Source organism: Priapulus caudatus, unplaced genomic scaffold, assembly GCF_000485595.1.
Source record: "Priapulus caudatus unplaced genomic scaffold, Priapulus_caudatus-5.0.1 Scaffold19, whole genome shotgun sequence".
Classification (NCBI taxonomy): domain Eukaryota; kingdom Metazoa; phylum Priapulida; class Priapulimorpha; order Priapulimorphida; family Priapulidae; genus Priapulus; species Priapulus caudatus.
The window spans coordinates 669,449-686,896 of NW_014577080.1; the positions used below are offsets into that span (position 1 = coordinate 669,449).

The 17,448-nt window shown below is 38.3% G+C and overlaps 2 protein-coding genes across 2 annotated transcripts in view; one reads left to right on the forward strand and one right to left on the reverse strand.

The window, feature by feature from the left end:
- Positions 1-1,012: 1,012 nt before the first annotated feature.
- Positions 1,013-5,667, forward strand: LOC106811653 (cysteine-rich protein 1-like). Its single transcript, XM_014815358.1, has 4 exons — positions 1,013-1,183; positions 4,452-4,546; positions 4,815-4,872; positions 5,098-5,667. Exons 1-4 carry the CDS (start codon positions 1,144-1,146, stop codon positions 5,136-5,138), a joined length of 234 nt encoding a protein of 77 aa, XP_014670844.1. The 5' UTR covers positions 1,013-1,143; the 3' UTR covers positions 5,139-5,667.
- Positions 5,668-8,050: 2,383 nt separating this feature from the next.
- Positions 8,051-17,448, reverse strand: part of LOC106811422 (transmembrane protein 135-like) — a 10,071-nt gene continuing 673 nt past the window's right edge. Inside the window, exons 2-13 of the mRNA XM_014815030.1 lie at positions 15,075-15,202; positions 14,649-14,741; positions 14,301-14,334; positions 13,569-13,635; positions 13,210-13,297; positions 12,184-12,287; positions 11,220-11,320; positions 10,959-11,126; positions 10,216-10,356; positions 9,704-9,802; positions 9,430-9,497; positions 8,051-8,612 (exon numbers count right to left, since the gene is read on the reverse strand). Of these exons, the coding sequence (XP_014670516.1) occupies positions 8,471-8,612; positions 9,430-9,497; positions 9,704-9,802; positions 10,216-10,356; positions 10,959-11,126; positions 11,220-11,320; positions 12,184-12,287; positions 13,210-13,297; positions 13,569-13,635; positions 14,301-14,334; positions 14,649-14,741; positions 15,075-15,202 (1,233 nt within the window). The 3' untranslated portion in view covers positions 8,051-8,470. The remainder of the gene's footprint in view (positions 8,613-9,429; positions 9,498-9,703; positions 9,803-10,215; positions 10,357-10,958; positions 11,127-11,219; positions 11,321-12,183; positions 12,288-13,209; positions 13,298-13,568; positions 13,636-14,300; positions 14,335-14,648; positions 14,742-15,074; positions 15,203-17,448) is intronic.

A 17,448-nucleotide genomic window follows, 5' to 3' on the forward strand; every position in this document is an offset into this window, starting at 1 on the left:
ATATATTATATATATATGTATATATATATATATATAATGACATTATCATGTATATCATATAATATTAGATACACGTTTTGCAACCATAGATAACATATTTCACACTCTGAATGTTACATTCTTAACTCTTTTTTACTCCTGTTAGCTTGTTCTACATCACATATCTGATTACTTTGTATCACATCCGTATAGGCCGTGAATTAGAAATATTACCCATAATTGGTATTAATTATATTCGTTAATTTCCCATCCCTTCCTGAAATGTCCTTATACATGTCTAAAATTAGCTTCTTGACATATTGTCCCCGTCCATATGCAAATTTCAAAGACTAGGTTCAGGTCACCCGCATACCTGCTTAGCTGATTATATGCATGACAGCCCTAATACGCTTGTATCGTTCTACGCCACCTGCCTCCACTACCTTCTCTATAGACGGGCTCAATATGTCATTATTACAATCGACTTTGTAAACACCAGCCACAAGAAATTTTGGAGACAGTCTATCTTTTTCCGGCGACCCGCATTGAGCATTCGTGTATACACATAGGTTTGAAATATTCGGGGGACGTGCAATATATCTTCAACAACTAATAATATAATAACAAAACTAATAGCTGTACAGCTTATAATCGTTTGAAACAATATATATATATATATATTACCATGTACAAACGTTAGCTCATTTATATATAGCGTACGCATATACATCTCGCGCGCGCACGCGTGTTTCGCGCGTGTGTGCGCATGCATCACGTGTACGTGCTTGAGTTCTTTTGGTCGTTAATTTACGAAATTATTGACTGAAGACCTAATCCAACTGAATTTCAAGTATTTACGCTGCAATCAGTAGCTAAATCACCAAGACACTCAATCCTGGTATAATGTGTGCCCTTTCCATGCGCAACCCCACCTCGCGCTTTCACCCCTATTTCAAATGCAGGTAAAGTCGGCTTAGTTAGTCTGCCGACTCGGGGTGGAGCTACTCCGCGGGTGCAAGGTGCGCAGGTGCTACGCGGTATGTAAGCCCAGCCCAGCCAGACCGGCATACCAACCATACGTGCCTCCGGATTTGCAGATAGTAACGTGGATCAGCTAGGTGAACTTACAATAACTTATAAGGCGCGTAGCTTTCATCAGAAATCATGCCGAAGTGTCCAAAGTGTAACAAAGAGGTTTATTTTGGTGAGTTGTTATGTGTATTTGTTGTCTGCTGGGTATGCATGTGGGGCCTCGATAAGTTACTTTGATAAACGTACGTCAGATCACAGAAATTGTCCATATTCGGTACCGGGTACTATTTGCTCCTGATTATATGGATATATATATGTGTGTGTGTGTGTGTGTGTGTGTGCGTGCGTGCGTGCGTGCGTGTGTGTGTGTGTGTGCAGTAAATTGTAATGTAAACATTACAGTCCGGCGTTAGAATACATTTTAGTTTTTAGTTTTTGTTATAGTTTTATTATCATATATATATATATATATATATATATGCCTATGGCAACAACGGCTATACTATTACTAGTACAGAATATGCACAGTAATAAGTTGCTATATGCAAGTTACGTAACCGTTGCTATTCATTTCTATGTATCGATCTTATCAATTATAGCTATCTACTTGTAGTAAAAATATGTACAGTGTCGTCCAGTATATGCTGCGTAAATATATGTGCTAAAGAGAGATCACGTATACTATTATAACGCCGTGCAAAGGGAGGTCTCCTTTATGTACATAGTTGGGAGTGCCAGCGTATTCATGGCTCAGCAAAAAGCGATTATAGTGATGGCGAATGCTTTTTCCCTTCCAACGCGGTTGGTAAACCGTAACGGGGCAAAAGCAAGGTCGAGTGAGTTTCAATGACTGACGAATGGCATAAACAAAATTGTTTTGCGATTGATACCGTTGATACCGTTGATATCGTACTATATCGCAATATCACGATTTTCTGGTGTAATAATTATTATGCTGCTTGCGCTGATGATTGCTCGTACACAGTCAGTATAAGTATACAATGTCGCACACACGGGCGGCGGTGTCCCCTTTCTCATGAAGGGATGGTACACCATGGTCGATCAATCTAATCCCTTTATCTAATCGCACTACTGTTTAGTATAGTGTTAAAACTGTGTTTATGGTTTGATGACAAGACTGATGATAAATTGGTGAGTGGCGCAGGCGTGGTACATGCGGATATTTCACTTATCTACAAACGATATATAAACCTACCCAGCTATATATGCGCGTGTCCGCGTGCGTGCGTGTGTGTGCGCGCGTGTTGTATGTGTGTGCGCGCGTGTTGTATGTGTGTGCGTGTGTGTATGACAATGTATGTACGTGTGTGTATGTATGTACGTACGTGCATGTGAGCGTGCGTGTGCGTGCGTGTGCGTGTGTGTGCGTGCGTGCATGTGGGCGTGCGCGTGCATGTGGGTGCATGTGCAGGGAATGTAAAGGCTAGACTGGACGACGCACGCTTTCATTCATGCGTAACACAATGACGCGCCCATGTAGTTGCTGAGCCGCAATAAACCAGTTTCTGTGCAATTATACGATGCTGAAAATAGGTTATGACGCTGTAACTGTGTATTTCTCGCCGTAAATGTGCAACGATGATTAAATTTAAGACGATAATAGTAAGGGTTAATATACGATAAACATGCGGTCCGGTTGGATGTAATTAATTGCCTGGCTGAGATATATATACTTGTCACTGCATGAACTATCCGTTGGTTACCATCACGGCTCGACTTGCTACAACAAACATTATATTATATTCGCCTCATGGTTTCTAGTAGATGCTGGATATCAGTTAGTAAATATAGAGTTTGATTACGCATCGACGTGAAATGTCAATTTCAATGACGGCGTATATAAGATATGATTGTATAAAGCGATTACGCGAAGAGTGGCATTTAGGGCTCATTCTACATACACATAGGCGCAATCCCTTCTTTCGTTCTTTTCTCGTAAATTATTTCCCTTTCTGAGTTTCACTTCCTTAATTCTTGCCTTTCGATTGGGAATATGCCTTACTGATTTAGTAAGACTTTGCGATTGCCGGATACATATGAAGTACCCCTCAAAACATTAACCACGCCTAATATAGTAAAAAAAGTAAACAATATGTGATAACTAGAGCACTCGGAGAGCACAGACCTCCGCCAAGGCAGCTCAATTCTGTGACTGTGGGAAATTTTATTAATTAATTCATTCATTAAATAATTAATTGGATCCGGATCACCACCGAAATGTAATCAATTCTAAGTTACCCCATTTCTGACCTATCCTGAAAATTTTATTAATTAATTGGATCCGGATCACCACCGAAATGTAATCAATTCTAAGTTACCCCATTTCTGACCTATCCTGAAAATTTTATGAATTAATTAATTGGATCCGGATCACCACCAAAATCTCATCAATTCTAGGTTAGCCCATTTCTGACGTATCCTGAAAATTTTACGACAATCCGTCCATAACTTTTTCAGTTAGGCTGTACACAAACAAACCCACAAACCAACAAACCAACAAACACACGCCGGTGAAAACATAACCTCGTGCCAACCCCTTGGCGGAGGTAATAATAAAGGATAACATTCCCCAATTATTTACTCCCGGTAATGTCCTTGACGTTATGACAAGACTATGGGCGTAACCATATGGCAATCACGGGACAATGAGGCTTATAAAATGCATGGCCAGTAAGTATATGAAACACGAGAATGAAATACGTCTCCTCAGATTGCTAAGAGCTATAGGTGAACGTGTATTTTACGTAGGCGTATCCAACCGTATGCCTGGGAACTGCTTATACGAGATGGGGCGATGGCAGTGCCTGCCGTGTAAACACTGTGTTTGCACGAGGTCAAATATTACTACTCACCAACAGAACACCGCGCAGGAACCGAAAACGATAAATAAGTGTGTAGTATCAAGAGTACATGAATTAGAGACTCTATCTATATATCTAATTCATGAACTCCTGGTTGCATATAATCATGTATATACGCGCTGCGTACACTAGCATATATACATCTACATAGGTAATATAATAGCTGGATGCAGATCCTAATTATGCGGGCGTGTGTGTGTGCGCTACCGATTATCGCATAGCACTGGTTTATAAGTGTGGATTTTTAATAACCAATTAAGTAAATGCCGAATCGATCGACGAACAAAATCTGTGCCGGTCAGAAAATATTCACAGGGTACGAGTAAAACTTATGACATATTACACTAATGTACGGCGCAGAGAGCAATCACGAGATTAGCTTCATGAATAATTGAATAAAATACGTCAATAATTAATAGTATTGTAATAATTAATGAGTTGCAATGCAGCAAGACTGGATGAATAACATCACATAAAGTGTGTCCGTTGATTAAGCCGTAACACGGCCTTTGGGTGTGGGAGCCTATTACTGATACATTTTCTATTTGTCTGTTACAGCTGAGAAGAAGACTTCACTTGGCAAGGACTGGCACAATTTCTGCCTAAAATGTGAGAAATGTAACAAGACTTTGACACCAGGATCTCATGCCGAGGTTGGTCTCACTCTGCTTGATGTACCTCTATCTGTGGACATACGAGCTGTTACCTGGCATGCGGTTACAGCTGCCGTACAGCATATGAATGTTAACCAGAATTAATACAATTATTCACCCAGACAGCGCCATTACAACTGCTATGTTAATTTTGTACTGACTGTCAGCAAGTTTAGAATGTACTTGATATTCTATATATACTAGCTAATTTAAACATCGTCTAATAAGTATAGTGACGTTTCTCTTACAATTTCTCATTCTATTCCAGCATGAAGGAAAGCCATACTGTAACCAACCATGCTATTCAGCCTTATTTGGACCGGGAGGTGAGATTACAGTGATAAGTAAACGTTTCCATGCTATACAAACGCGGTCATTTTTTAAACAATATTAATTACTGATAGTTTAATTGTTATAATGAGTATAGAGAAGTTCCGATATTGATTACAGTTTATGAAGCTACGTTGCACAATGCACTGACTACATAGTGTAAATAGATGTTTTAAATAGATATAGAAGAGATCGGTTGGTAACAATGATACTTCTTTCAGGTTATGGACGCGGAGGAGGAGAAAGTCACAAATTTGACTAGGTCAACATGAGCATTACAGGGAATGCAAGCGCCAACATAATATTGACATTCTCTAGAGCTATTCTTCACAACATACAATACAAATTGAATACTCTCTAAATTTTCGTATATTTTCGTTTATCTCTTGTGATCCATGACATATGGCCAAAAAATATTGTTTATAGAAAATATAGATTGCATTTAATAACCACATAATGTTCACCGAATGTATGTGTAACTATATCACTATATAGTTATGTAGTAAAACTTTTAAACACCCATTTAAAGTAATCTTTTAAGTCAAGGAATGATAATGGGGAAATAGTGAATTATATTAAAAGCATTTAGATTATATTAGAACAAACGCAGTGATCATTATAGGGGCATTGTCATGTGCATCATTGTCATTATTTGGTGTAATCAAGTTTCGTTTTTTATTTTAAGAAAATTCCCAACATTTCTTGGTTCTCAATGTTAAGTAAATGAGCAAGACTCTGTTCAAATGTCAAACGTAAGTGGCTGAATAATAATTTCACTTATTTGCAAGTTACTTGTTTTTAGTTACCCTTTTAGTGGTTGGAATGTAGTTGTTATTGTTATTTAAAGAACAGTGATCAGGGCTCATAGGGTCTATGTCCCCCAGGGTACTGCCGGAACGTACCCTGGTAACTATATGTAACTATATGATAGGGTAAGGGTTAGGGAGTAGGCGTAGGCGACTCCATAGACTCGTTAGTGGAGTAGGCGATGTACGGTCCGGCATATTAGATAGTACCAGGGTACGTTCCGGCAGTACCCTGGGGGACATAGACCCTCTCAGCATCACTACATCATCCCTTTACAACAGTTATATTTCACCCTTGAATGTTCCTAGCCACCACATTATCAAGAAGAGTACATAGAGAATCTCTAGCCATGTACTACCAGCATTATCATAAAGGGAAACATGGGCAATCACTGCAGTATCAACGATATGGCGTTTGAACATGGAATGATGTCAATTTCTTTCACTTTACTTCATCATTATGGAGAGAATCAGGAGGGAAAGAAAACATTGATTTTATCCACTCTCGATGGAATGGATACCATCAAGAGCCCATTAACCCCTTAATGGGTTCTGATAATGGGCTAGGTTAATGGCTGGGTAATAATGGTAATAATGGTAAATGTAATAATGGTAATAATGGGTAATAATGGGTAATAATGGGTAATAATGGCTGGGTTAATGGGCTCTTGATACCATCCTATAGTCAAATGGATACTATCAACTAATAAGGCACCGTAGGGATAAATGTCAGGGATATATCTAAGCAACAAATACATTACAGACAAGGTTTATTAAAATAAAAATAGGTAATCGAAACGAGTTCGGGATGTCGAAGCTGGGGTCAAGGTCAAGAGGTAAAAGAAGGGGAACAGTTCCTCCTTAACTAAGGTATAGGGAGGAAATGCAGAATTGCAGCACAAATCTCAACGGCTCGACATAGGCCTCGTGATAGTCCGGTGTAATCATCATGGTAGGAAAGAGCCATCACTGTGCCGAAATTGAGGTCACAGGTCAAGAGGTCAAATCGTGGCGCAGCACGGGCAGATTCTGACGAGCATTTCTTCTGAGGACATGGCTCGTGACGGAGCGATGAAAACTTAAATACAGGCGTGATCCTAGCATTTTTATGGCTTTATTGAAAGGACTATGAAATGTGCTTACCGCTGACGTGCGAAGAGTAAGTGTCGGATAACCTTTTGACCCTCAAGGGGATGGTTAAACATGGATTTGTTTACTGTTAGAAAGAATTTGACTGCCGGGTTTGCTAGTAGAATCTATACATGCCTGGACGTATAAGGCTACAATGTCACAGTGAAATTTCAAAAGCTAAATTTGGTTGAAGAAGGTTTATGCTCCTTAAATCGTATAATTTCGATGGCATTCTGTACTGTCAGTGTCAGTGTGTTACATGTAACATATGCCACTGCCAGTGGCCACTGCCAGTGCATATGGCGGTGATAGTACTGTGTAGTTTTTGCCTCCGTTAATTAGTTACAGGTGGCAGCTCTCTATTTCAACCTGTAGGCTTGCATAGGTAAATGGATGAGTGCTTACCTATTCTGTCTTGCAAATAGTTGTTGCTACTATGTACGATGGGAGTTTCCATCTTCAATCTTAAGACACTCAAACGTACGCGCCATCTCATGGCAACGTTCATAACAATCCCAACAAACATTCCTTCGAGAAGGTTCCTGATACCATCCCAGTGTTTGAAATAAGGGCTATCCGTTTGTCCGTACTTGTCCATTTCCACGGATGACAAGTAGATCTGTCCGGTAGCTTTTTAGAGCAATTTTTCATAATTTTCTACCATCGCTGGCCGCTGCTGGGAAACCCGAGTTAACATAGTATAAACATGGGCTGCCGGAGTGCCACCCGAATTAACATATAGTATAAGTATACCGCCTTGCTAGCTCAACGAAACGGTCTTGCTAGGGTTAGAAGACCATCAGACAATCAGTCTGATAGACAATCAGACATCTGTATAGACAATCAGTCGCACAGCCTCGTCCGGCAGCGCTACAGCCTCGAGAAAGAGAGAAATCTACATGCAGTGTACGCATCTGCATATCTGCATATCTGCGCCTAACAAATGTGTCATTACGCACAACTGAAATTTTACGTTTATAACCGTAGCAACAGACCCCAGATGAGCCCAGACGCTCTGCGGCTCTTGTTCTATACTCTTATTAGACTTGATCAATGAGACGAATAATTTCATTACAGCAAAGCATTAGCTTTTGGTCATGATCCAATTAGAAAATCTTTTCTAATATATTTACACATCAATACTTCCAATCTTTAGACAAAACTTCCACCACACAAGCACCTGATATGCAGTAGTAACAAACCTCCATGACTGATGACTGCATGACTGATGAACAAATTAATAATAAAACTTTTAATCAAATACCTTTCATAATTGCCCAAGCACTGTATTAACATGCTTTTGTTAATAACACGCACATTCATTTAACATGAAATATATTCTATTATTGGAACATCTCACGATTGTCTTTACCATATGGCTTCATACAATGCATGACATTTAAGGCAAGTTATTCTTAATAAGCAGTAAAATTAACAGCACATATTACACATACTTTTACACATTACCTTCATTAAAAAAATATACAAATGAAAAACCGTAATGCACAATACCTTATTGAATTCGATACAGGCCGTTGAAATCATCACATTCTTTATCACCTTACTTCTTTATCAGTGCATTTCTGATTGCAGCGAGTCCGAAGATATTCCAGCGACTTAGCTACGAACAGTTGAAATCGTCATATTTTCTAATACCTTACTTGGTTATAAACATGTCTTTGATTGCAGGCAGAGTCAAGTGTGTATGATTGGGATCATAATCAGGCCAGACACTAGGGCATATCTTTGCAGCATTGGTTCCATAAATATCCAACACTAGGCGGTTCATTTCCGCAAACCTATGAGTAAACCAAAAAAAATCATGATAAGCAGCACAATCAGATGCATGAGCATATACACACATGAACGCATGCACACACACAGGCACGTGCACGCACGCACGCACGCACACACATAATCAGAAGTATATAATTAAAAGTATAACAAAATTTGAATAAGGCCGGCTAGTTTCTATGATAATATGTGACCCACTCCAGCATAATACGGACTAAGTCGCAAGTCATTGTTTTGAGTAATGAGCACGCACACATGTCAATGCTGAAAATGGCCTACCTGGACAAAAATGGTTTTTACAAAAATAGGTTTCTTAGTGCATATTTAATCCGGATATATAGGTTCAGATATCTCTAGATTATTATGGTCATTTTTATATTTAACAACCAAACAAAAAATAAAAAATGTTTTTTGAGGTTCCCCTGACGCTCATCCCGACTGGGGCTACTTACCGGAACCTTTATCTCCAAAGCTGCATTTCGGAAATAAGTCGTTCCGATCTTCAAATGGCTGTAGATTGGTCATTCTTTAGAGTATAGCAATATTATATATCATTTTTAAAGTATTAATGATCTATTCAGATATGCACATCTCAATGTTATTTCCTACTTAATCCTGGTTTGCTGGAGCGGGTCACATATATACTTCTCCTATTTTCAATTAGAAAACTAGTAGTTAGATAAACAGTTTATGATAAACATGATGACGGGGTTTATAATTTCTGCATAGCACGTACTCCTGACAATAAGTCTTTTTGTACCACTTTCCTACAAGTGAGAATTAGTACTCTTATCTGTGGTGGTGTTGTTGCGTTGGTTTTACCTTTGATTTGTGAGCTTCTTCAGAAAATCCCAGTAGGCTGGTCTCATCAAATGTGGACTAAATACTGCCTGCATTACAATACAGATAAGTCAAACCTTTAACCACGTTTCACCATTTCCATACCTAGCTACAATTTACACTCACATAGATGATGTTTAGAAGCTAGTACAATTCTTGACTGCTATTCGGACAATCTTGCAAATACATTGATAAATCTGTCATGAATTCAAGTGCATTGAATATATACATAATTCAAATAAAACTAACCACTTACCGCATGAAAGTTAATTGCTGTAGAGAACGCGTACAACATAACGTCAAAATGCCTAAAGCTTGGAAGATGGCCTGCTTCTATTCCCTTGTAATACAGTGTCTGCAAAATAATTGCAATTTATAGATTAGATTTTCATCACTTGGATATATATAGACTCTTTTATTATACCACATGACTTCATACTGTTCCTGTACATCATAAGACTGTAACATTTATCAGTGGTTAATATACACGCAGTACTGATCACACAATGGTATGGTATGTGGGCGAATGCCTGGCATCAGTCGCACTTTTCCTGCATGCAAGGGTCACATACCACTAATCAAAACTACTAATAGATCCAAGAAATATAGCAGAAACGTAAAAGTGACTTATAATAAAGAATGCAATATACGTAACAATTCTATTTACCAGGACAACAGTCATATTATCAAAAAAAATCTTCTACTTAGCCATTTTACTATCATCTAAAGATTGCTCATTATAAACTTTGCAATACTGAAGCAAATTACCTCCAACAACTTCCAAAACAGATACAGTGAAATTGGCACACTGCGGTAGAAGCCCATGGAACTACCAGCTAGAAACCCTGCTACTGCGGCATGTTGTCTCTTGTGTTCAGCTGTGAGCCACCTCAGAAGGCAGCACACTCCCTATGACATAAAGTTCAATTACCTCAATGTAAACTGAGGAGCAGAACAGCAAGTAAAGCATGAATTAAAATTAAGAAATAAAAAAAAAACTGTAATCATTACACCAAAATATTTAACCTTCCTCCATGTAAATCAAGAATTATCAGATTGACTAAAGCTGATTGCCTTTCGTTAATGTATCTTTGGAAGAATGTGCTTCATTAGGCTTGCCACTAATGTATTTTCCATTGCTTTAAGCTACGTACAGCTTCGCAAAGCGTATTTTCTGTTATTACTGTTTCAGATTTTGCTTGTTAAAGCGATGTATAAATAGTTAGTCCCACGGCCTTATCAGACTAGCACTGTATCCAATGTCAGAAGTGGTTCTGTTGCATAAAATTTGGACAAAGATAACAAAACGTAGGCTCTATTTGAGGGTAAATATGGCTGTGTAGGAAACTATGTGCTTTTAATTACATATTACATTCTTGTGTTTATATTTATTTATGATGTATGTTCATATAATTAGTTCTATACAGCTAGCTGGGTAGCCGGGTTACCTTGCATGTAATGCACATGCTTGTGAACTGTTAATGCAGATAAAGAAGTTTCTTAACACTTACCCTAAAAATACCACAAAATCCAGCCAAGAAGCACCCTAATCGCACATTGTGTCCATGTGTGAGAGAAGTGAGTAGTAAATGCGGCTGCTTTAGCAATTTTGGCACACTCCCCACGAGTTTCATGCATCCCTGTATTCCATATCCTATCATGAAGTTCCGAAGTGTGCCCTAGAACACAGGATTGATACAAAATGTAATCATTTAACAGCAGAGAATAGTAAGAAACAAGTTAGTTGTGAAGTACTGTGCAACAATTATTACCTGGATCACGTAGGAGAGGCAACTATGAGAATGTCTGCACAGGTGGTGTTTCCTCCAACTTTTGACAACATTGTTAAGCACATTAATGTACTTAGTAAGACCTAGAAATATAGATCTATATTAGTCACAAACAAAAACAGGCATAAAATTCAAATGTGCAATGAAAAGCTAGGAATATTTACATAATACGAGAAGGAAACATCTGCCAATTTAACTAAAAACATAAATAACACATTTCAGGGTCATTTGGACTTTGGAATCACAACAACAGTCGAGGTGAAAGACAGTATAAAGTATTAGGCAGTAGTATAACTACTGGCTTAACACAAGATGCTCATGTAACTGAGGAAAAACTCTGAGGAACCGTTAGCTGTCAGCACCACCACGTTTAGTACACTACCTGAGAGATGCAACTGCAAAATACAGAATACTTAGTAGATTCTTTTAATCTGATAGAGTGCACACTGCTGATGTTCCAGTGAACGTTGCTCAACCCAAATGGCTCGAAAATTATATATAAGCAAACATTAACAGGGGCATAACTCAAACCTAAGGCATTAACCATACAAAGAATATCCCTTGACCAACAACCATAGGGTCTATGTCCCCCAGGGTACTGCCGGAACGTACCCTGGTCACTATTTGATATGGTTAGGGTTAGGATTAGGGTTAGGGTTAGGGTTAGGGTTAGGGTTAGGGTTAGGGTTAGGGTTAGGGAGTAGGCGTAGGCAACTCCCTAGACTCGTTAGTGGAGTAGGCGAGGTACGGTCCGGCATATTAGATAGTACCAGGGTACGTTCCGGTATACCGGACTGTACCCAGGGTACGTTCCTGCAGTACCCTGGGGGACATAGACCCTCTCATCTTCACTAAACAGGAGGCATATATAATTATAAGCCACCAGATACGCAAGACTACAGGATCAGCAAAGTTGAAACCAATAAAAATAATTGTATATTTGTACCTAATAAATATTTTGCACCAAGTAAAACTTGTTTCTTTCGGGTTTCAGTTTTTGCCTGCCACTCGTCACCTCCATTGACTTGCTCTAAGTCTCCCACAATAAACCTGGGCATAAAAAATTCTCTCAGATCTTACTGCAATGCTTGCAGTAAACAGCCATGGAGCAACGAAAAGCTAAAGACTATATCCAACAACATTGATGTTGAATTTAGAGATAGCTGAAAATTAATCAGGATTAATTGCAGACATAGTAGAATAAGACAGTAGAATAGGTCTAAACTGTTAAGGTAGCATGCTATACTATTAGCAATACCAATTGGATATCCAGGTGATAAACGCTTCCCAGTTTTCCAGGCTGCAAATTTGACAATGTGGTGGCAAAATAAATCAGTAAATTGCATTTTAAACTAGCCGAACACTATGGCTAGTGATGTAGTCTCAACATTTGGCCAAGGCAGAAATCATAAGGACAAATAAAATGGTATGCGTTTTTTGTCTTTCAAGCGAGTTCAACTACTTTATTTTATTTTTAAGTGTTGCCACGAAGTTTTAATTAACAGGAGCAGCAGAGCAGTGCTCAAATGAATTTTCACCTGTATTCGCCCGTTTCACCTGAATGGATCGAGCATCACTTTCCTGTTAACTAATACCGGGAGTGAATAAATACAAACACTTTGTTTTTATTTATTCTTGCTAATATACTAGGCTAAAAAGTTTGCTTTACTTAGACATGATCACTTCTTTAAAAACATGTCATGGTAGGATAGATAAAACACACACTCACACACTCGCACCTACCCACAGACACACACGTACATATCTAGAAGTTGCTCGGATGCAAACCAGAAAGTTAAATTAGCCGGAAGGCCGCTGGCTGCCAAATAGCATAAAACGATTGTTACATTGATACAATTATGATAGATTCACGCTTTTTGTGAATGCTATAGCTGGTTGTTGAAATGAGTGATTGCAGAGTACGGCGTGAGGACGTATTGGATGCTGAACTCGACAGACTGAAAGTACTCACTTTATGCCTTTTTGTTCGGCTCCAGCAAGACCATCATGTGAGCAGAAGAGGAACATGTACACAGCAGCCGTAATCATGAACATGAAGAGACGATGATGAGGACGTAGATGGTAATAAAATTGTTTAAATCATTACCAATGTAACCCTACAATTACCTTAACAGCAAATGCTTGGATAAATTCAATATTATTTCTCTTCTGTCAGAAATCGTAAAAAGTTCACCTGCCTCCAAGTCTATTAACACTAGCGATGGATAAAAGCTAAAGCTATAGTAGTAAGGGTGACTTTCTGGGGGGGGGGGTGTATTTATCCTAGAATCATATATGTCACTGCTGTCCTTAGTTTCAAAATAAAACATACCTCTCCAAATTTAATCGGCTTGATATATCCATGAGCAACAAGTGATTTGAAGAGGTACTCACTTGCCTGAAGTAACAAAACAATGGTCAAAATAAAGCTTACTTGTGGAAAAATGTCTGCTTGTGGCAAACTACACACAAAATCTTCCACAGTCAGTTGCCAGGTGCAGGGAATCTTTATTGGTAGCCCAGAATATAATTATTGGGCTAATACATATTTTTCTTTAAATGATAGACACTGAAATATAAATGTAGTATATAGAACCTGTGTAAAATAATAATTAAGAAGATTTGATTTTGATGACACTTTTTGATTTCCAGTATTTTTTTTACAATGTAATTCCATGGCGTGCATTGCAAAGACGCATTTCATTCATTCATTGCTGCTAGCTCAGATGAATCAATAATTGTGTTATACAATGCGCACACGTCTATCAATGACAGTTGACTGGGAAGTTAATAAAATAAGCATAACATATAGCGATCCTATATAGCACTGAAGGTATAAAGATGTAAATGGTGACTGAATTTAGATGTGTGCTGTGCAAACTTGTACTGCAGTGCCTATTTTATTCACCAACCCAGAATATTCCCCCCACTGGTGTAAAAAAACTGTTACCGTGGTTATTACTGTAAAGATATGAAGCTGTGGGAGATATGAGTATGATGGGCCTGGCGGGTTACATTCCCCCTTCAATACATACCAATGTACAAAAACGTAAAAGTAATTACCAAATTTGTTAGGTACACAGCTAGCATTCCTCTTCTGAAAAAGTAAACAGATGTTTGACTTGGCACTACTACAAACATTATAATGTTTAAATTGTTTAATTTCTATTTAATTTACTCTTAATAATGAACTCTATTGAAATGCTCTAAAAAAACGTTACTCATCAATCATGCATATAACCATGATATAACATACCCCTATTCATTCTAAAGAAATGGTATTTCGTTAGGTAGCTTTAATCAGACCGCAAATAAAATATCTCACTTGGCACAAAATTACACGTAAGAAATAATTCACACGTTAGTTTTTTAATCAGATTTTACCTACATATTTCATCATTTCATTCTTACCTGCTTTTTCTTTCAATCAGCACAGATAGAAACGAAGCGATGAACGCTGGCACAAAGCCAGCTGTAATGAGGCCATATTTACCAAGCACCTTACTGAAAACCATGACCATTAATTTATACGATCAGTTCACCTTCACTAAAAAACAATATCGGATTAATTTATTAAATTACATACTCATTCATACCTTACTTAGATTTTGACTTGCATGAAACATTACAAATTTTAGGCCTCTTTACAGTAGGCCTCTTTACAGTCCGACTATAGAAAGTTTAATCAGACTTTTGCATTTTTTAATAGATCTTTAGAACTGTTCAACTCAGGTATATCTATATAGCTATTTACTAATTTATTTTAAACAGTTATATAATACAATTTATGATTATAAATTTTATTAATTTGTGTAATACAGTTTGTGCATTTCATACCCTATCATACAAAATGCTCCAATGAAGAGACATGCGTTAGCTGTCAGAAAAACAGTTGACCTCAGCATATCTGGCAGAAACTTTGTCAGGTAGTACTCCTTATTCTTATTCTTTAATGCTGCTGTTAGCTGAAAGACAGAAATGAGTTCGTGGTGGAATAATTTTGCAATACAGCCCATATATGATATTATAAGATAATAAATAATTAAAGTTGATGACATTTATATTCAGTTTTATAATACACTACATTGACCCAACACCCCTTCCATTGGATGTGTAGTTTGCTAGTATACTTACAACTTCAGAGTGAATAAGAAGAGCAATGCAGGGCTTGAAACTAACCCTAGCCCCTCAGCCGTGCATGGCTAGTAGAAATCCCAACAGCTAGCAGTATGTCTTGGCTGACTAGCCCTGCTAGCGAGTGCCAGTAATACTCAAATCCGTATTTACTTTGTGTCCAACTCATCCCATCTGATTTCAATATAAATTTTCTGTGTGCAAATGTCACATATTGTAGTTTATAGCAAACCTTTTTGTACAGCACCCTGTAGCAGCATATATGGTAAGCAACCTAGCTAGCTGCTTTTGAAATAAGGAACACATGCTTGAAGTATATTGGACGCACGGGGAATGATTACAGGAACATAAGGATTACAGTAATAAGGATTACAGGAAGCCGGGCACGGTCTTCGATTTCCTAAATGCCCGGCAGTTCCTAACCCTAACCCTAACTCTTGTTTACTTGAGGTAATGCTGAAAATTAAAAACTGCCCGGCATTTCGGAAATCGAAGACCGTGCCCGGCAGCCGTCAGATATATGCCGGCTGCCGGGCATATAGCCACTCTGTATTTAAAATTATCAGCATACCTTATTTTTTTATTTTGCTCTAAAATCTAGGGGGGCAGCTGCCCTTGCCCCCTCCCCAGAGGCTACTGCACTGAGTATGTTACACATGTCAAAAATGACCAACCCAACATGTTGGCAGATAGCTGGCTATTTATTATTACATTAATTTCATATACATTAATTTGGCAACAAGTAACGTTTCAAGTAAAAAACCCACTCACTCTTTAGAAGAATGATGTAAAGAGGGAACTTTCGTTTTGTGTCTCAATTTAAGTGGTCATTGTTGTGTCCAGGATACCAGCTCAACACGGATTACCCCTTCATTTACCAGACAAAACTATATATATCTTCTATCTACAGAAGTCTTATATATAGCTATATAAGACTTTAAAGGAATAATAAGTTCATTGATTATTAACAGCTCCTTGCTAAACAGTGCCAGAGGCAGTGGCAGTGATGCGGCTAGACCGAATAATTCTGTCCCATATAACCTTTTTTATATTTTGGTGTTGGTTATTTGGACAGAACGGGGTTCATTGAAATTTCGTCAGATCGCATGCAAAATGCATGCGCTGCGAATGCAGCCCGTACGCCGCTATTGGCGCAAAAAAAACCTACCGTTCCCTTCTACATGGCTTTACCTTGCTACTGATATGTGTATACATTCACTTCAATCGTTATTCACTTCTTAAAAGATTGTTTTTCAGAAAACCCGCTTCATTTAACTTTAGTAAATTACGTTCGCCATTTACAAACGATCAGACCAATCAGAGTGAGTCTATCAGCCCTCCTGCAGCGCCACAGATACAAGCGAGAACCAGGGGCTATTGTAAGACTCGCTCTGATTGGTCTGATTGTTTGTAAATGGCGAACGTAATTTACTAAGGTTAAATGAAGCGGGTTTTCTGAAAAACAATCTTTTAAGAAGTGAATAACGATTGAAGTGAATGTATACACATATCAGTAGCAAGGTAAAGCCATGTAGAAGGGAACGGTAGGTTTTTTTTCGCGCCAATAGCGGTGTACGGGCCGCATTCGCAGCGCATGCAATTTGCATGCGATCTCACGAAATTTCAATGAACCCCGTTCTGTCCCAATAATCAACACCAAAATATAAAAAAGGTTATATGGGACAGAATTATTCGGTCTATGATGCGGCTAGAATTCAATTCAATTCAAAAATGTTTATTCACGTAGTACAAGATACATATACATAATATAGCTGTTTATACTAGTTTAGAATTGCGTAGGAGAGCGAGTTGACTGTGTCAGAATCTTACTAACCCGACCAGGCTGTGTGACTGACGCCCCTAACCCGGCGTTACCCTAACCCTATTAGTATTAAAGGCTCAAAATGCGCATCCAAATGCTAATTTCTCCAGTACTAGACTAGCAAATACTTCGTGGCATGCATAATCACACTACCTTATGACAAAATAAACTCTGCTACCTCCCATTTGACTGCGCCTCGTCAGCGAGAGAGATGATTGAAATTGGTTAATCTCGGTTAACGGTCTAGTTGGTGCA

Coding starts and splice junctions, on each gene's coding strand:
- LOC106811653 (XM_014815358.1), top strand. CDS start 1,144: ATGCCGAAGTGTCCAAAGTGTAACAAAGAGGTTTATTTTG. Junction 1,184..4,451: donor TAACAAAGAGGTTTATTTTG/GTGAGTTGTTAT, acceptor TGTCTGTTACAG/CTGAGAAGAAGACTTCACTT. Junction 4,873..5,097: donor AGCCTTATTTGGACCGGGAG/GTGAGATTACAG, acceptor TACTTCTTTCAG/GTTATGGACGCGGAGGAGGA.